We start from the raw sequence: 21,321 nt of genomic DNA, 5'->3' as shown, positions 1-21,321 counted from the left end.
ATTAATAGCATGTTCACAGTTTAATATAAAGTTACTTTCACGTTAACTAACACAGCGGAGGCACCAATATGCGCTGCGTGCAGTTTTTTTCCGATTTTTCTGTTGCTTTGGAGTGGCGACAAAACATCCGAATGTCTAGAAAATTCCTGTTTGTTTTATCGTTTGTAGTGGTATGGCGTGTGCGTGTGGACGGGGATAATTCTGAAAACGCTGCTTTTGTGTACGAATATATTTTAAAAAACGGAGACAAAAACCTACACAGCATTTCATCTTCACTAGGTGTTTTATTTCTGACCACGTGATTCAGTCACTCACACTGGTTGTCGCGCGCTGGTGAATTTGAATTTTGATTTGTAACGGCTGAGTATAACGGAGAAACAGGGCCGCTAACATTTTAGCTTTTTAAGCTACAGATTGAAGGTGAGAACTTCTCATTAATGTGAGTAAATTGGGTTTATAAACATATAGAAACAGGAAATAATAAATGATTTAACGCTAAAGTGTGCTATTTAGTGCAAAACTTACGGTTTATTTAACCTAAGCTAGGTTACCTCAATAAAACGCCCCAGAAGTGGAAGAGGAACATGTTACGGCATTTAGCACTAAATATACATATCTCACAACTATTAGCTTCTAGTTTATATTTTTCAGTGTGAGGTTAAATTTTATGGTCTTATTTTTATGTTCCACATCAATTATATACTGCACTATATAATTGGTAAGTTAAGGTGGTCAGGAAAAGGTTGACTGTGTTGCTAGCTAGTTTAGCTAGCCAGGTAGCGTAGCTAGTTTAGCTAGCTAGCTGTTGTTAGCTAGAAAAGCCCCATCTAGACGGAATTAGTTTCTCAGGGGGTCCTGGGGTATTTTTCTCTTTTATTTGGGGGTCTTCTATGATTTTATCCCCGTCTGGAACAGCCATGTATGTGTTTTTCTCAGACGTCCTCTGAGAAAATTACAGGCAGTATTACCTACTGTTTTTCGCTGAAATCTGTGGTCGTCGTAATTTTAGTCTCGTCCAGACGCACATCTCTGGGTTTAGTCACCTGGCGTTAAATAAATATTGGCTATTTGCAGTCCGGATAAAAGAGTTTTTATCACTGAGTAGAAGTGTAAAATATAACTATTCCGAAACTATTCCGGTCTGGATAGAGCTTAAGAGGGCTTTTTAAGTAAATACAAGGGTGAGATATAGGCTATGCAAAAAAGAAAGAAAAAAAATCTGAAATGTTTTACTAAAATATTTCTTTGGTTGAACCTATAAGTGCTTGAACTCAAATGCCTTAAACTTATTGGTAACACATCTTAAATTCTTAAGACTTAAAATCACTTCAATTTACACAATTTAATTAATGTCAGAATAATAATTTATGGTATGCCCGTAATAATTGAATAGCCTGTCAAACATAATAAAATAATTATTTACTACATGCCTGTTTCAAAAGAATGTGCACAGAAGCATTTTAGGAGGATCCCATTGACTTGCAAAACATAATTTTTGTCTAGATAACTCTAACTCTAGACTAACTCAAGATTTAAATATTATTATTTTAGCACCATGTTCTCTCATAGCCATGTAGGAACATATGATGCAAACATATACACCCCAACACACAGGAAAATTGCTGTTTAGAGACTTTATGTTCAGAAATACGGGCAAGGACATAAATACTACATATTGAAAAGAAGGAGCAGGCATTAATCTTTTGGTGTGCTTCCCAGACTGAGCAGCCCATGAGATTGGCATCACTAAAATAAATTTCACTGAACTTCATAAATAAAATCTCTCTGCAGATTTTGTTCAAAGAAAGCTGTTTTCCTTCCAAAGCCCCTTATGATCATTGTCTAAACATCTTAATGAATGCCAAGGGTTTTCATGAAATAAAAGTACTTCATCGTCCTAAATGTTGGGAAGACATGTGGAGTTTGAGTGATTTTTTTTCATTACTGTGATCTACATGAGAGTGCATATAATTTATCTGTCTCATACCGAATAAAGCCTAGTTGTACAAGCCAGGCTGTTGATTTTGTTGTATAGCACAATAAGAAGAATCCTCCTATTTAACAGACAGAAATATAAATCACTTCTCTGAGTGACATATGAGGACAAATTGATTCCACTGAAATGGAAAAAATGGAAACAAAATGGATAGCAGGATATATATATATAGAACATTCCTGGTACACACATGGCCCAGGTGATCAAAGAATGGTAAATGTTTTGTCAACCTGACAACCTGAGTTTCTTTAATTTCCAATTCTTATGACTCCCCAATCATACAAATGCAACCAGTTCTGTAAATCATGTGCTTCCTGCAAGTCACATGAAGCCATTATATATTTTTAAACTACAGCTAATGCGACATCACTTGACAGCTGAGCATGCTTGGAATATAGTGCTAACTGTTACATCAGCTTACAGGCCTTTGGCTAGTATTGCACTGAGATGGAGGGAAAGGGGGAAGCATTAAATGCAGCAAGAAGGAGCTAGCCTCTTGGCTCTGGCATCGCTCAGGGTTAAACCACCGATCTGCCAGTGCTAAGGCTAGTTCATGACCTGTAGAGTAGGCAGTAGGGGTGGGCAATATGACCCTTAAAAAACGACCCCCCAAAAAAGCTCACACTCTTATATTTTGTTGGAGTGCCTTTAGCTTTGATTGCAGACATTCACTGTGGCATTGTTTCGATTAGCTTCTGCAATGTCATAAGATTTATTTCAATCCAATATTTTTTAATTTTTCAAGATCTTGCAGCATTGATGATGGTAGAGTCTGACCACTGCACAAAGCTTCACCAGCACACCCAAAAGATTCTCAGTGGGGTTAAGGTCTGGACTCTGTAGTTGCCAATCCATGTGTAAAAATCATGATCTCATGCTCTCTGAACCACTCTTTCACAATTTCAGCCCGATGAATCCTGGCATTGTCACCTATGCCCGTGCCATCAGGAAAGAAAAAATCTATTGATGACATAACCTGGTCTATATTGAGCCAGGCAGTGTATTATTACAATATATTGCAAAGTTCATGTGCTACTGCAACAAAATAAATTTCAGTGTTTTATTTTGTATAACAGTTTCAAACATTCAGTGGAACCAAACGTTCTGTTTTGTGTTATTTGTAAATAATATACCAGGATGTTTTATATAATAAGAATCATGTAACCAAATAAAAATTAGCATAAAATAAATGTAATGTAATAAAGAATAAACTGCAAAGATAAAAAATATATAAATAATACCCTTAAAGCTTTGCAGTAACCAAAACATATACAAAATAGACTGCTTTCTAGACAGAATGTCACTATTATCACAATACTGATTTGTTTAAAAAAATTATGACAGCATTAACATCAGAGGCCTTCTGACTTCTAAAATGTTACATTACACTGGGATCTGTGTTTTAGTGTAGATCTAATGGGTTTACTTTGCAACTTACAATTAAGAATTCATACTATGCACTTAATTTTGTTTTTTTGTTGATCTGGTCTGAGTGTTGAGACTAAGAGAGGTGTTCACCCTTTAAGTAAGCTTACAAAATATAAACTCCAGACACTGTTTCTTAAGCACAGCAGTGTTGATTATTCTCTGAACTTGCATGACTGTTTTATCATTTGCAGATCATTGGTGGGCCTTCTGTGATGTCACAAGAGGGAACTCTACCATGTCATGTAGTGCTTTGACCAGCAGAGGGCAGTGCTCCAACACACCGCACCAGCTGCAGCAGAATGCTGGCAGAGAGGCTTCCAGTGCATCCTGAGACGTAAGTGCAACTCATGTTTCCATCATCATTGTTTCTATCTTCATCATCATCATTACTGTGCCTAGTTTTGGAAAGCATGCTGATGTTTGCAGGGCATGCATGCATGCTCTCCTAAAGCCCTTCAGTGATGCTTGGTAGTGGTCTCTTCATCTCTCACCCAGTGTGAATTGTGAAGTCTTGTGGCTCCTCTCCTCTGCTCCTCCCACTCACTCTCTCTCTCTCAGGCCTGAGCTCCATCCTCACATCTCGTTTGTGACCAAAGAGTGGTGCTGTTTCCATGGCGACAGGCCCCGCAGGACAAACTGCAGTCCAGCTTTGGTTTCAGAGGAGGAGTAAAGGGGAGCACATAGTTGGCATGACATTTAGATTGCTATGGATTGATTTGATTAAATCCTACTCCTTCTTACTCATGTGCTTTTGTTAAGACACCAGAAACATTCTCTGATATTCGGTTTGGAGGTTTAAATATTTTGTAAACATGTTGTAGGCTGGCTAAATCTGAATTAAGAATCCTAAATATCGAGCTCCAGCTTTTATTTATGTTTCCATTTAGGAATTAGCAAAGATTGTTCTTATATTGCCAGGAGATTATTGTTTGAATTTTCTTTAGATTTGTAATTTTGAATATTGAATGCGCATAGAGTATGTTAGATTATTATAAGAGGTTTTTAGTTGATTCTATATTACAATTTTGAATCAGAAACAAGTTGAGACAGTATGTTCCTTACATTCGCTTCATTTTTTTCATGTTTTTTGTGGTCAATTTCATTTTATATTTTTTACATTGTATTACACATTATGTGCACATACACAGTAGTAACCTTGCAAGATGTGCAATGTTTTATACAATATCAAATTACAATTTTAAAGTTTTTTTTCTGCTTGATATAAGGTCTAAGAACATCTTGATATATGAAAGTGTTGTGATATTATGTTTTTTGTCATTTCTCAAAAATACAGTATATTTATTATTATTAGTTTACAAGATTGGTATTAGACAGTGGCTGATTTTCAGTTGTGTTTGAACCCTTATTGCTAGATATAAGTTTAGCATATGATGCATGATAGTTTTAAAAATTAGATTTAAAAAAATGTGAAATGTCATCTTTCTTAGAATATATATATATATATATATATATATATATATATCTTTAGACATATAAGACAAATAAATAATTGTAACCCCTGCACCCCCTACTAAAGTGCTTCAGGGGTTGTAAATGTAATAAGTGCTGCATTCTTTTTATTTAGCATTTTCCACGCTGTCCCACAATGTCTGATTTGAGGTATGGTCCCTAACACAGACACTTAGACTTAAATCTCTGTGAAACTGCTTTGCATTTGTTCTAAAAAAAAAAAAAGGTAAACATATAAACAGTCGAGTTTGAAATTTGCACTACACCACTGGTTTCCAAGGTAACCCCTGGGTTTCCCTGTCTAGTAAGTAGGCTTTGGTGTTTCCCCGCTCTAACAACCCAGATAGACTCAGGAGGAGCTGATTAGTTGGATTGAGAATACTATGTGGATAAATTTAAGTACTATCTTGTAGGTCACCAGTCCACCTCATTCCTAACTCCCCAACTCATCCCAAAAGCATTGGATGGAGCATCCTCATTCCAGAGAACACTGCAGTTTTACTGCTCCACAGTTCAGAGCTGGCGGGATTTATACCCCTCTACCCTATGCTTGGCATTAGACATGGTGCTAATAGGTTCATGATTATCTGCTCCAGGTCATCCTATTCTATTAGTAATACTTCTCTACATGGATTAGACAAGATATGTTTGTGCGTTTACACATTATGTGTCTGCAGCAATGGGTGCAACTTACAGTAGGTAAATGCGTTAATTAGAATTGTTATCCACTAATATTTGTTTAAGTAATGCCAAATATACAATCCTAATACAGTATAGTGTAAAGCTGGATGCATTGCATTTGCTTGCATTTTCCAGTCTTGTCCAGCAGATGTCACTCTGTGTTATTAAAGAGTTTGTTCAAGGTAAGTTTGGACATTTATATGTTCAATGTAGTTATGATTCATTTGAGTTTAACTTTTTTAAGCTTTAATGCTGCCTTACAAGGTGCACATTTAAGAGCATATTTAAACAATCCAGAACAGGCCAGAACAACTACAAAAACTGGAGTCAACAGGAAAAAAAAGACAGACAGTTTTCCCCTTTAATGTTCCAAGTGACACTATGGGCGTCCAGTCTAGCAGCTATCTTTGACAAATTAATCATATGGAGCTTCTTGTCAAACTCCTCCTCCAGGCCCTGTGTCACACTGTCTGGAGTATACAATTGGCCACAAGTGCCAAGGGACAGGCTGTGGGGCGAGAGGGGCAGGGTTGACGCATCCGGTCTGTCCAAAAAATGTGACCTATCAGGGAGCAGCTGTCACTGGGAGGCTTAGGGGGCTGCTCTGTCACCTCGGCATGGAGCCTGACTGCTGAGGGAGGGAGCTATGATTGAGAGAGCTTAACTTGCGGGGCAAAGGGGGAGAAAAGAGTGGGCAACTGTGGGCACGGCTGAACTACACGCCTACAGACCTGGACGCCCAGAGAAATTTGCACCAGAAAGGCACACCTACCAACCGGGAAGTTGCTTTCCATTGCTAAGTCCTGTAGGATCTGACCAAGAAGGGGTGAAAAGAAGAGGCCGAACTTTGGAAAGGCCATACTGCAAGCTGCTAATGCAACATGATCCTGTGGGACTCGCTCTAAAAATATCAACCGCCAGGAATACATGGACTCGCTCTGGCTGCTTAATTGGCTAAAGATTACACGTTTAGTTTTTTCTTTGCTAATTAGACTTCTTCAAGGATGTGAGAAGCATATTCCATGATTCTTGGTTGCAAGCATTCTGAAGGTAATCCCTATATGTATTGATGACCTTCACTTGCCTCTGGGCTTTCTAGAGAGTGCTTCTTATTTACATCGAGTTGGCAATTTCGTATGCTGCTTGAGCTTCTTTAAATATCTAAGGAGACGATTTAAGGACACTTTGAGTTGCAGTCAACAAACTGCGTTTACTGAAGCCTTGCATTGATTGTAGTGAACTTGGTTTCCAGGTAAGCTTTTGGAATGCTACATTTAAGCAGCAAATTATGAAATGGACAACAGAGCAATAAAGCTTCTTTTGTAGGTGTACCCTCAAGTTCAATTGTTTGTCAAACCAGCCTTGTGCAGAAGCTCGTGCATAAAGTTTAGCATCTCTCTGCTAAGTCATGAGGAAGGCTGAGGTGCAAATGACCCTGAAGAAGGGTGCTGAAGATGGATCTGGACGGGTTGCACCCCCAAGCCCACGGATACCATCAAAACGGGCTAAAGTCAACCCTGACCAGCTGGTGCCTGACCCAAGTTCTGCCTATCCCACTCCAACACCCCCCGTCTTCATCCGGAAGATGAGGAACGCTGCCGTTGGTACCGGCTGTGACATCCGCCTGAAGGTTGCTGTGGCTGGAGACCCACAGCCTTCACTGTATTGGTACCATAACGATGATCTCCTCAGCATGGATAACCAGGAATATGGAGGCCTGTGGATCCGTGACTGCAAGCCCGCTGATGCAGGCCTCTACACCTGCATTGCTACCAACCACCTAGGCGAGGCCAGAAGCAGCGCTGTGCTCGCTGTCCTGGATCTGGGAGAAGGTAACCTCAGAATAAATTCACAACTACAAATAGTCTTATAGTCTGTGTCAAAAGCAGTCCTTCAAAATCATCACATCGCTTTTTGGTGAATTCTTACATTTGGTTAAACCTGCATTCAAACTTGGTTTATATATAACTTGACTTCAAACCTGAACCTGATTTATATATGTAGGCTTATATGAGGATTTTCTTTGTAGGAGAACACTGGTATCTCTTAATGAAGCTGGTGCTGTTAATTGTCACATATTGCGCTGTAAGTAAATAAGGGGAAGGGGAAGTGTTCTCGCTTTAATGGCACAGAGTGACAATGATTTGGTGCAAATTAGATAATTGGCCTAATGGGTGGGCATCTCATCCCCTCTGAGGTGTGTGTCTCACAAAATGGTGGATGGTCTAAACAAGAGTAGGAAAATGGAGTTTCCAATAGTTTGTTTTTCCAGTTGCTGAATCTAGTTAGGGGCCTGTGAGCAGCAAGTCCCCCTTGGGGAGGGGGGTTCAGTTTGGTGGCAGTGTGGGACAAAAAGAGTGATGGTGGCAGCTGAAGAGCTGAATCACTCTGCTCCCTGTCCCAAAGCAGAGCTGTGAAATTGCAGTACTTCACAGAAGAGAGTGGCTCACTCACTGATCTGTGATGTATGGAAGTGATGAAATTACCCAGAATGGTTAATTCAAGCACTGAATCAGAAGTCGGAAAGGGCCTTGTGTGTGTTACTAGCTTTTTTGAGCTGCCAGTGTTTAGTGTGTCACATCTGGAAATGCATACATTTAGATGAAAAAATAATAACTATAAATATATATAAAATAATAACTTCAGTAAATCTGACATATGTTCTTTACATTATGTTAACATTTTTCTTGATGAATTGACTCCATTGCAAATTAAGAAGTATTTTTCCTGTTCCATCAATATTTCGGACATTTTTGACATACAAGGCTCAACAGGGATGATGTAATTTTATGATGTAGGTTCTAAGTAATTTAGCAGTTCAAGATTCAAGACTTTTTATTGTCATGTCACAGAGTACAGGTATACATGTGAGTGAAAAGTTTAGGTTCCAACGTTTGTGCAAAGAGCAGTATTTACAACGTGTAGTATAGTGAAATAAAATAAGATATACAGATAACTTTACAATATACACAGTATACACAATACACACAATAACTTATCGTATAGACATACTGACCCAATGGAATTGCATGGAAATATATTAAGTAAGACTAAATAAATAATATACGATGCCATATAGAAGTGTAGTTATCTAGAGTGTGTGTGTGTGTGTTTGTGGAAGTAAGAAAATAGTCCAATAGGTGACAGAATAACTTTGAGTAAAGTGCAGGAACAGAATGAGTTGTGTGGGAAGTACAGGGTGTAGAATGCTGCAGTATAAAGTAAAGTATAAAGTAAAGTTAAAGTAAAATAGTTAGTAGATTACAAATTTGACATTGAAGTCTTAACAAAAAGATTCCAAATGATCCATTGGTTTTGGTAAAGGCATACCCTTAATATGTCTGTGTTCTAGCCTTCATAAGGAAGTAGTATGTTTGTTTCACAGTTTGAGCATGATGTTTAGATGACTATGTTAAGCAAAATGTATTCAGTCAAATGTAGTAATAACAGCTTTGGTTAAAAGAGGTGAAAAGATGTCCTCAGTCTTAACAGATACTTAAGGGTGCAAAATTGTGAAGAAAAGTGTTATTGTGCCAACTATTGACAGAAATGTGGTTACGGTTATAAGGCGTGGTTAATTGTATGGTCAGTTCTCTGTGATTTGCCTTTGTGCCCATTTCTTTCCTGTCAGCCCTGGTCATTCCGCTACATTGCGTACTGGCAGAGTTACCATGTCACCAACACCATCATCTTTGCCGTCAAACTGTCAGCAGAACAACCATGCTTTACGGGCTGCTCCGTGTCCAGGGCTCTCGGGGTCAGTCCATCAACAGAAATAGTTCATGGGGTGCTAGTTTTTGATTTAGCCTGGTCACACTTTCACCTTTACCAGCATTGTGTGATGAAAACATATGTCAGTTTTTTTCCTTCACCTCTCCCAGTGTGGTTCAGTTACATTAGTTTGATCACACTGTAGGGGTCTGTGGAGGTCCATTCATGGGTCAGTGTTGATGTATAGGTGGTCATCAAGGATCGTTTGATTGTGCCACTCTCTCCAGTGTGAAGCCCTGTGTGGCCTGAGAAATTTAATGTCTGTTTCTGTAGTGAGAAGGTCTCTGCCAGAAAGCAGTCTTGCCTGCATCAGTGCTTTCCAGCCTCAACCCCTCACACCTGTCCTGTCACTCAGGGCTGTAGACTTTCTTGCTCTTACTGGGTCTCTCTCTCTCTTTCTCTCTCTCTCCCTCTATCTTTATCTATCAGTCTTGATCTTGCTCTCTTTGTTTCTTAACCCTCTAAAATTCATTCTTTCATCATTGTGCTCTCTTGTTCTCTTTTGCTACTTTTTCTGCCCTTCATTGTATCTTGTCTAGATCACATCTTCTCTTTCTCTCTCTCTTTCTCTCCCATCCCTGTCCCCCCAGCAGGTTATTTCTGTCTCTGGAATGTGCCAGGTCTCAGATTTTTGTGATGTTAATAGGCCACTGACTCTCCAGTTGCACAGGAAGACATCACATCTATATATAGTCCCTTGGTGTGTGGGTTCTAACTTCTAACTAGACCTTATCCAACCATCCCAGGTCTGAATGAGTGACCACAGCAGGGTTTTTGTGCATGCTTTACCATTAAACCACTCTGTCAATACAAGTGCTGAAAAATAGGCTGCTGTAGAATAAAGCTGTCTTGACTGAACTGCAGTGTGTACAGTAGGAGTAAAGTGCACTGACTGTATAAACTCATAGCGTATTGTTTAGAAAATCACAAACATGAATTTTCAGACTTTTCTTTTTCAAATGTTTGCTTTTGTAGGTTACTTATGTTGCTGTACCGTTTTAGTATATTATTTATTGATCTTTTCGCAATAACTCAGCACATACTTTATAAACTTATTGGCACAAAACAAGCCACAAAAAAAATCAATAAATATCCCCCATTTATTAGTGATGCTCCTTTAATGGTTTCTGGAAAATGCAATAACCAATAATTATCACCTTATTGTTGTCAGTACTGTTTTTTGCATTCTTTTGTGTTGATGTTTTACACTACTGTGTAAAAATATATTGGGACCTTTATATAAGGACTGTTGCTGTACACAGCCAGCCATTTTATGTGATTGTGTTTAAAATAAAGGCAGTCTGGGATTTCAATATGTTGTTTAAAATTGTTTAAAATTGGCTGGCCCAAGTTGCCTCTTTAATATTCATTAATTTACTCATGTACAGTTCAGGCAGTGCACTATGGATCACACTGTTGCGTATGTGATTGGAGCTGTATGCAGTCAGTCAGATTCACAGAAGCATTGATGGCTAAAATAAGGTAAAATGACTGTAAAATTGAAAGGGAATATAATTTGGGGTATAGCATGGTGAAGTTAAGAAATGTGCTTGGTAATCATTTCTATGTGTTGGTCACTGGCAGAGCCTTTTGGGATTACAAATGAGCCCCTTATACAACTTACTTACCTCTGAATGGTGAAAGAGCCAGCGTGGTTAGCGGCTAATGCTAATGCTGCTCTAGCCTCAGTACTATAAAACTGAAACTCCTGTATAACGCTGTACTACAGTGAAATAGCTTTACTGCTACTTCATACCTGACTGGTAAAATTCATATGTAAGGTGTACTGGATTATAAGGTGCACTTTTTTTCCCAAACAATTTTTGGGAAAATTAAAGGATTTTAGGTGCGCCTTATACTGCTGAAAATACAGTACCTTATTCTTGTTCATAATTTTATTTTTGTACACAATATATGTTATGTACTGGTCAACGCTGCTTTGAGTGTATGATGTTTTGTATTAACATGTACATATACACAGTGAAATTTGCACCAAGGTACTTCTGTGTCTTCTGTTTATCTGCTCCCATTCTGTTTCTTTTTTCTTATTCTTCTGCCTCCGGTTAGTTAATAGTCACTTCCTGTGCATTATTGCTTAGTTGTTCATTTATCATCAGCATCTACATTGCTTTTATACAGCCCCCATTCTTGCGTGGAAGGCTAAAATCTTTTCCTGCATTTAAAAAGAGATTGCGGAGCAAGAATAATGATGAGACTTATTGGTATACTCATAAGAAATTGTAGCAATACACACACACAAACACACTCTCAGATAGAAAATCTATCGGCAAATGACTTCTTTACACTGTAACTATGCAGGAAGCTGTAGTCTCTTCAGTCAATCATTCTGTCAATCAATATTTAAGTGTCTTTGCTGGGAGATGCTACACGTAGAGGAAATAAATCAATATAAAGAAAAAAAGATACACTGCCATACACTCAATTGGGTTAGAGCAGTATCATTTCCCTCACACAGTACTGTAATGTTTGCATAGCACTTTGGATGACGTGACCCTTCCATCATGCAGAATGTCTATGGTAACACTCGTAAGTGCTTTTCCAATCAAGAGGTGGTGGCCTGCAGTATTTCTCGTACACCCGTTTCTTCGCCCACCAGAAGACAGATTTCCCAGCCCATGGACTTGCTTATATTAGCACTTTAATGGCGATTTCCCCAGAGTTTAATTTGCTTAAAAGCATCTTGTTTACTGTGTGCTTCAGCTGTGCTCTGTAGGCATTTTACATGCAGACCAAATAAGCGACTAGTGCATGCTAAACCATGCTTTCTTTGAAAGCCTCCCAGGCGTTTGTGCTTTTCTTTAGATAAAATTGCTCACACCCTCTTACTGTTTAGCGCAATCTCATCCACAGACAGTCTCTCTGTTGTGCATCTAAATTGAGTTGGAAAACATCAGGCACATTTATTGCTATTTAAACCAAAATATCAAACAGTGGGCCACTTGGGCCTATCAGTCATGTGAAAGCTGATAACCAGACTGCCTGCTCTTCATCTGGAGCTTTGCAGGTGATGTGGTTTACTGATCAAAGTTCAAGTTTCCAGATCTGTTTCTGCTAAAAGAAATTAATTCATGAAACACATTTAGTTAGATGTTTTATATATCTGCAACCACTGAGTTATTCAAGTCCTATGATGCTCCATTGCCATATGTGTATTACTAAAATGTAGAGTGTGTGTGGAACAACCCGATAAAAAGATTATTATACTCACTAGTGTTTGGCTGTAGGAGAAGGAAAGACTGGGGGCCATAAAACTGCAGAATCAATAGTAAAGGCTGAATAAATGAGAAAGTCCACAAGCAATGAGAGCTGAAGAACATATATTTCGCAAAACCTTGTTACTAAAGTAAAGCTTAGCCAAGTAAACAAAACATTTAAATTTTTTAAAGAAAATTTTTCTTTTAAAGTCGAACAAGCACTGTTTTTTTTTTTTTTTTAAACTGTTTATTTGGGTAAGTAAAGCACTTCTGTTTATTTACAATGAGCTTAGAATACCAGATTTCCACTAAAGCTATCTGTTAACCGCTGTTAAAGCTAGCACGACATACACTGAGTAACCCTGTGTTCCGGTAAGCAAGGCAGCTAGCGGTTCGTCCCACGTAGTTTGTTTAAGCTACGCGTTAAGCTTGCAGACTACAGTCCTATAATACTCACTTCTGAACAGCGAAAGAGCTAGCACTTAGCATGATTAGTGGCTAATGCTAATGCTGCTCCAGCCTTGGTACCTTATAGTGCGAAAAGTACGGTACTAGTTGCTTTCTAAAAATCACTTTTAACACAGGCAGCATTTCTAGAAAGATTCTAAAATTTGCGCCTTTTGTTATCTTATGGCCAAGTAATGCAACTTTTCTCATCTGAAGCCTAGGATTTGAAAAGCAGCTAACGCCAATAAAGGTGTGTAACATCAATGAGCCTTTACTGCCCAACAACCTGTCAGACGCCAACCTAGCCGTCTGGTAATAACAGGCCAATAACTAACTTTGCTTACATGTCTGCTGTTATCTGCTTTTTTTCTGCCATTTCAGATATCATAACCTAATTCATAGTAGTGTATGTGTTAACTTTTGTTAGCTGTTTTTGCTAGCTTTACTTTTATATGAGTAATATTATAATATAAGTTTCAGTTCTTAATTTGGCTCTGTTAGCTCCATGCAGATTTCTCATTAGAATAATGTAAGCAACTGTAGTACAGGGATTGATGTCTGCTGGTATATTATCATTGTAAATGAAGGAGAGCTGCTTGTTTCTCGTATTATCTTTAGGTGGTTCGTACAAAGAGCTTTTGGCTGACTGACAGCTGGCTGCAACTTCACATTGAGCATGGCCTTTATTACTCAGATTCAACATTGGCTTGAAAAACCTGACAACCATTTTGGTGGCTGTGGGAATCCATTTGAGGTGTGGAGCAGTTAATAGATAATTAGTCTGGTCTAACAAAACCACAGCTCAACATTACAACAGGTCAGCTTACAAAGTACAAATAACAAAAAAAACCTTAAGTTGCAAGCCATTTTATAAGTCATTTAATGAGGGTCTTTAGAAAATCTTCACCAACAGCCTCTCATTGAATGTATATTTATTTGCTTTTCTCTGGCTCATATTTGTTAGTTTGCCTCTGATTATAAGATTGCCTTGGATAAAGTCTATTCATTTCATACTTTAGTCATATTGAAAGCTGTGCTGATTCTTGATCAGTGGTTTTGTTGTGCAGGAGCCTTGTCGTCACAGAAATGTATTCTTATAATTTAAAGAACTGTCAATACTGAAGCACAGAGAGCACTTATTTCTAAAGTTATCAATTCTAAGAATGATATTGTCAGAGTTAAATGAAAAGTACACTTGCCAAGCTCATAACTCAACTGTAGACTATATTGATGAACCATGATATTGCAGTAATTTGTAATAAATCTGCTCTGGACTCTTGACATCTTGAGAGTGTAATATTCTACTGCTTTGAGATGAATAGTTAAAAACAGCGCAGACTTCAAATATTCGGTCTCAGTAGGTAATCTCTTTTGAAGATACAAGGTGTCAGTCATAGCTTTTAAATATTAATTTGAAGGCAACAGTGTGGTTTGACTCAGTGCAAGTGAAGATTATTTTATTTTATGTCTTTATCTTTCAGCTTTGTTCCTTGCATCTTTGTTTCTATTTTGTTGAGGACAATGTCCCTGGGAAAAATGATCATCTAGCCTGATTCTTGTAATCAGCATAATTGATTTACGCAGATACGTCGATTTGCATAGTATGCGTCTATGTGTTGCAAAGAACCTAAATAGTGTGTTAAAAAAATTTTGCGTTGCTATTAGAAGTGTGTGCATGAATGTAGTAAATAAAGTATAGAAGAATGAGATTTGGGACACAGACATGGATTTCTCAGTAGAGTCAGCTGTGTGGTATAATTGCTATATATGAGCACTTGAAGCATAAGCATCCTGGAAGGCTTTGACAAGACAGCAGCGTAATTGCTGTCTTTATCGCCCGTGTGAAAAGTCTTTTCTGTACTGCTGCTGTTATGGTGACTTTGCATCTTCCATTAGGTATCTGATGTTGTATAAAAAACAAACAACAGACTGAAAGAGCACTTCCGAGCCAAGCCGAGCTGAGACGGATGTTGTGTAGCTGCAGCCGCACCCAAGATCTGTAGTTCAATCTAGTAATTAAACATAATCCTTAGATCTAGAAATTTATCTGATTGGCTTACAGTGCCTACTAAATTATAGACATATTGTCTAATCACATATTTTGATACTGACATAAAGCTGATCGATACTTCCATTTCTTTGTTATATTTGAAGTACAATCCAGGCCAAAACAAAGCTTAGCAAACACCTACTTGCACTTCTGGTTGATGCTAACTGCATTTCGTTGCTGGGTACCTGTACTGAGCAGTGACAATAAAGTTGAATCTGAATCTGAACCTACTTTAGAGCTGAAAATGTATTAAAACGTATGGTGTGAAACAAGTGTTGTATATAATTGTTAGAATAAGTCTGACATATTGCACTGTGCCTCTTCTGATGCGTGTCCCATAAGGTTGTAGTCCATTTTACTGAATGTAACAAACACAACAGGTGTTTAGGTCCTTCAAAGCCACATGATAGAGATGTGGCCAGTACTAACACAGCCAGCTGTATAGGATTAGAATGCTATTTGCAGTATATGGGGTGCAATGTGCGGTGGCTGTATTTGTATGCAGACCTCTTTAGCTCAGAGCTCTCGTCTGGCCAAACTACTTAATTTAATACCTTACTTTAAATGACCTCATGATTTGTCATGATTAAATTTAACTATGGTAATTGTGTTTTCTGGTTAGATGCCTGATTTGGTTAACACCCTTGTTTATGCTTGATCTCAGTTGAAAATAGACCATTTTTTCAAGCATCATTCTGTTTAGATCACTTTTATGAGAGAAAGAATGTTCAAATGATGCTCTCTCAGCTATCTTTTAAGGTTCACTGGGTTCTGAAGCTTTTTTGAAGGCTCACCCTGAGCAGTTACGAACCTGAAAAATCTTCAGTAATAAGGGTTTAAAGAAAACAACAATGAGATCTGAACGGAAGGATGCGCCCTGGCTCAGTTCAGTTTTACAGTACCTGGGATGGGTGCAGGTGTGGTTCTGTCAGGTCAAACTCATCTGTTATTTGTAGCCACTGGGATGGGTTCAGGCTGCAGACTGATGAAGCTTAACCAGCAGATCTGAAGACATTAGTGTGTGCAGGTGCTCATGCAGTATCAAGGGCACATTGGTGTGAAATGAAGGCTAAATCCAAAAAAAGCTATGACCACTGGCCTGCCAAATAATGAACTTTAGTGGTAGGTTGCCATCTGTGTGTGATAGAATCGTAGGAACAGTTTAGACATTTCTAGATACTGTCATAGTTTCCATGAGCCATGAGGACTTCAAGGCTTTCTCACCTAACTGGCTTCCGTGGTATTCATCAGATGTCCCACACGTCACACAGTCCTCTGTGTGTGTGTGTATGTGTGAGTGTGTGTGTGTAAGGTCACAGGGAGAGTGGGACTTCCCCTAATGGAGCTGCAGTTGTTGCTGCCGCTCAGTGTGCAAGTAAACAGGCCATAGTGTGTGTGTGTGTGTGCGAGCGTGCATGCGTGTGCGTGCACATGCGAACTGCATCACTGCACAATATGGGTTTCATAGACCACCTTACATATAGACTGCCAGTGAAGTAATGTGCTGCAGACCAGTCCTAATTTAAGCAAGTGAGATGCAGACAGCACCAGCACCCACTCAGTCAGCAGCTTCAGCAGTCCCACCTTTTTTAATCTTCTTTTTTAACATCGGTGCTGGGCTGACTATCCAGCTGTTAGCACTAAATATACAGTACTTGTTTAATAGTTGCTACATTGACAACCATGTAGTATGAAGGGGGCTTCATGACATGATGATAAACACCTACACACAATAGTGTATATGAACTACTTTTGCAAATTACCATTAAGTATCAATTTATAGTATTAAAAGTTAGAAATGTATGTTTACAGAGTTTTTAAACAACTTGGTTTGGTTTAATGTAGGGGTTTACTAGACAATACAATGTGATTCATTTAATGATATACTTCTAAATTTTAACTAGCTATAATATAATTTCTCACTGTATTTGAGAATTATTGACAATATAGCTGGTCGTTTTTAAAATGGAGGGGACTGACATTATCAGAATACACCTAGTGTCAGTTGACTAAGAGACAGGGGTTCCTGTCCACTGAGATCTGCTTTTGTGCTTGAATAAGGCTTTTGACCCCACCCTGCTTCCCCTGTCATTGCAATTTTCCAGTTTTGAAATGGCTTTCTCTGCTTAAAAAAAATCCAATCTCACTATATATTTTTGACCTTGATTTCACATCACAGCGGTTCATCTTCGATGTGGATAGGTCTGATTAACAGGCTCTAAACTCAGTCATTGTTTTGCTGTGTGTGCTAGAGTGTGTAAAATAGAAACAGGCTCCTGAGGGAAAGAAGTGCTGTTATCAGCTACTGCACACATGCACCTTGTAATGATGTTACCAGCAAAACTTTGCACTCTAAGATCCTTCTGAAGCAGTGTGACTGCATTGCTTGTTTGGGTGATGTTCCGTGACTCATTAAGTTGTTGACTGCGTTCTAAAGCATGTTTGGATTGGCCGCATATAAAGACCTTGCTTGGGAATCATTTCAACTGGCTAGTTTTTGATGCTGCAACAGCGGAGGCTTTCAAGCAGCACCCACTCAAGCATATGGTGATATATTTGCTTAGCAGGTCCCTTAGCATCTGATTGTGTTAATGTTTGAAGTGCATGGGACATGTGTTTTACTTGGAACCAGATAACTTGTATTAAGCCTAGCCTTTGGTTACATTTAAATCTTAATCTGGGCCTGAGGAACTGGTATGGTAAAGGCAATACAGCTATGACAGGCCTACTACATGCTGGTACACATGTGAACTGCAGATTAATTGTAGTTTAACCTCAACAGTGTGGACTACAGTTTTACCATAGAGCTGTTTCTTCTTTTTTTTTTTACTTCGGATCGTGGCAGAGCTTTAGTCTGCTAGACTCAGTCTCAGAGCCCAACTCATGTCTGAAGTTTTCCATAGAGGTTCATTTTTTCCTTCCAATACTCAGGGTAATGGGCTTAAGTTGCCAAGGCAACACCCACACCCAACTTGATTTGTGATTAAACATCACACAAACATAGGCACACAAACTAATGCTTCATAATGTGAAAGAACTGTACCATTAGTCATATCATCAACATGATCTGAAGCAGACTGGGAAGGTGGTCAGGTGTCATTCCATTTTTATCTGACCAGTGCTTCTAGCTCACAATCAGTGCTGTTTGACCTACTTTCAGATGACTGCAGGACTGACGCACAGTATTCTTAGCATTGTAATGTGGAAACAGCTGTGCACCTCATCTGAATCTGTGTGGTGTCTGCTTAACCAGGCTGTGGGGGCTGATGGATGTGACATAGCAGATTTCAGTGGAATGCAATTTGTAGTCCTGCTGCATCCTGCAGGTTTTTAAACGATATATTTTTAAAAACATGCAGGATACTTCCACACAGACATCCACATCTTGATTAATGTCCAGGCATATAAGAAATGCTCTCTCTTTTATAATGTTTAGACATCTTAATGAGTTATTAAGAAATAAATTAATTTTTTTCTGAAATGTTGGTGTTAAGGTTAAAGAGGATCTCAAAATGATCTCCCAACCAGAGTGAAACCTGTCCCGGATTGTTTTTGTAAGGTTTGATGGTGATGATGATCACCATGATGATGTAGATAAACCACAAATTAGCTTTCATGAGAATCCAGGCTGCTTATTTGTCTGTGTGTGTTTATGTGAGACAGAGAGAGAGAGAATGAGAATGAGAGAGGCTGAGCAAGCAAGCAAGACAAAGAAAATTGAAATTCACTCTTATAATTTCATTATCTGCCTGTTTTGTCTCCTTGTGTGGCAAAGACCTGACAGGGCTTCTGTTGTTGGATGATCAGAGAGGAGTGAGGAGCAGCCAGCTGCTCTCTCAGCACAAGAGGAGGCTTTTAAAAGCTTACTTTCACTGCATTAAGCCTGCCCACAGAGCCGGCCAGGCCCGTATGCTTCTCTGTGTCATCAAGTTTCAGATAGGGGTAAGAGGATAAAAAAACTTCTGGAAATACAGACAGAAATGGAAATAGTTTTCAATCTGTCTGTGACTGACAGAAGTGTACATTATTTAGCCTTTAGACTTACAAAATTATCTTGAGTTAAAGATAATTTAAAGGTAAATTGTCATCAGTGATAATGTAATAATGTGTAACAATGCAAAGTAAATTTAGTTGTATCGTATTTAATATATTAATTATCAATCTTGTCTCTAGTTTCTGTCTGTGAGGAGTTTGGGGTGTTTGGCCTCTTTTTGTCTGCTTGGATGTCTTTGCTGAATTGCCCCCCTAGGTGTGAGTAAACATGTCTCGGGTTTCCCCCAGAATGTCCTTCTGTCTTGTGCGCAATAATTCCGGGTGGGCTTTAGGCCTCCATGGTCTGTTATTTTTTTCACATTGTTTTGTTGCTGTGTTGCTGAGCATCAGGATATAATTAGCTGAGAGCAGGATTCCTGCCCCATCCACTAAAATGTAAATTATTGTATTAATCAACAATTTACTAATCTACCAATTTGTGGCGACCCACAAACAAACATCACTAGTGGGTAAATTAACAGAGGTTCAGTGTTTATTATTGTTTTCTGGGTGCCTGGTGGACATTATTCTCTAGCAGCAGAGTCTGTAACCACTGAACATCACACTGTGCAAGGTAGTGGCAGGACCCTCACTGAGAAACAGTGGGCAGTGTTTCTGTATCTGTGTGAATATAGGAGCAGAAGCAGTAGAAATGTAGATGGGAAAAAAAACTGAGGAGATTAGGGGAGCTTGAAAAACAGGGATTTTGTACAGAGCTGTCTGAAAGATAAGATGAGGGAGAGAGTGAATTAAGAGCATCAAGACAATAGGTTAGAAATAGCCGGAGAGAAAATGGTGGAGTGTTGAAAGAAGGGGGGTTAAGGGGCGACGGGCGCAGCTGGAGGTGTCATTTTGAGATGTGTCAAACCAGCATCATCCGATAAGAAGGACAAAATGCATGCAGAAGATGTGAATATTAAACATGTACAATAGGGCCTATAGTCTGAGATTGTTCAGTTTCATCACGAGGGACTACACATGGAGAGTAGAGACGGTTAAAAGAGGTCAGCTAGATATTTTATGTGGCTCAGATATACACTCGCTTTACCAACCTTAAGTTATCAGTAAACACATTTTTTTTTTTTTCGAGTCTTGCAGAGATGTTTGGTCATAAAACTTAACTAAAAAAAAACATATTTTCCTGGCCATACCTTTTTGTGGGATCATGATTATACTTATTAAAAGGCTTTAGTTATTGGGGTAGGTTTAAGGGTGGGAACTCTGTAAATATTTTTTTGTATTTTTTGTTAATTTTGGTTGTTGTGCTATACAACATATGGGAGCATACCTTAGATGTCATCAGTGTTTAAGGAACACTGACGAACTGCAAATTTTATTATAAAAGAATGTAATTAGTTCTGTTCAATTGATGTGCAACACATTTTAAATAAAATGAAACATTTTTTTAACTATACATTATCATTTGCATAGCAGTATATAAATATTTGATGTTTTATGAAAGAAAATTGTCTGAGTACGAACTTCACTAGCTGATCAATTAGGTCTCTTCACCTATCACCTACATCCTTAGTTATTACCACATTAGCCACCAATCCAGTTCTACAGTAAGAAGTGATTAAGACCGATTTGCTTGAATCATTTTTTTTCTGCTGGAGTACATCAGGAGCTGAAGAGATTAGTGTAGTATGGGAATCATCAGCAGGGAAAGGAGGAGCTGTGTGTGAGTTGTGCACTGAAGCTCTGGGATTCAGCATGATTTGAGTGTTTCTTTTGTTTTCTCTGCAGTCTTGAATTAATCTGTCAGATTGAGTGGCAAGCACTCCCTAATTTATCATAATGGGCGTCTGCAGTCTGGCTTGAATTTCCCCTCAGTGCTCTTTTCTCACATCTCAGTGCTACAAAAGCCCAGACAGTACATTGTTACAATTTTCCTTTTTCTGAGCTTACGTTGCAGCTCTTTGAATCGGTGATGTTGATTCTCTATTGGCCTTTTGCTGGCAGATTGCACTAAAATGATACATTCATAGTGATGCACTGAGACAGTGTTTGAGTTCCTTCATCTGACTGGCTTTGTCTGAGGTTGTGTGTGGCCTTGGGCTCATTGTTAGGGATGTAAAGTCAAGTGCAATTACTACTTAGAAGAAATATGTTGAAGACAATTTCAACCCTTTCTGGAAACAACTGTACCTGATTTCAGCTCATCTGAGAAAGCTTCTGTTACCCAACTACAGTACACACACTCATGCAAGTGCCAGCTTTCTGATGCATGT

The 21,321-nt window shown here is 38.7% G+C and overlaps 1 protein-coding gene across 3 annotated transcripts in view; it reads left to right on the top strand.

Moving 5' to 3' along the window:
• The first annotated feature begins 289 nt into the window (after positions 1–289).
• spegb (striated muscle enriched protein kinase b) overlaps positions 290–21,321 on the top strand; it is a 103,317-nt gene continuing 82,285 nt past the window's right edge. Inside the window, exons 1-2 of one of the 3 annotated variants that reach the window (XM_049484726.1) lie at positions 290–439; positions 3,616–3,758. Coding sequence is in view for 1 of the 3 variants with exons in the window: in XM_022680149.2 (XP_022535870.2) it covers positions 6,984–7,407 (424 nt within the window). In the remaining 2 variants the exon portion in view is untranslated. Of the gene's footprint in view, positions 440–3,615; positions 3,759–6,195; positions 7,408–21,321 lie in introns of those variants that run through there. The other 2 variants (XM_049484725.1, XM_022680149.2) reach the window with 2 other exon arrangements.

Source organism: Astyanax mexicanus, chromosome 11, assembly GCF_023375975.1.
Source record: "Astyanax mexicanus isolate ESR-SI-001 chromosome 11, AstMex3_surface, whole genome shotgun sequence".
Lineage (NCBI taxonomy): Eukaryota > Metazoa > Chordata > Actinopteri > Characiformes > Acestrorhamphidae > Astyanax > Astyanax mexicanus.
The sequence above is the reverse complement of the archived record's forward strand: the minus strand, read 5'-3'. Positions and strand labels throughout refer to the sequence as shown.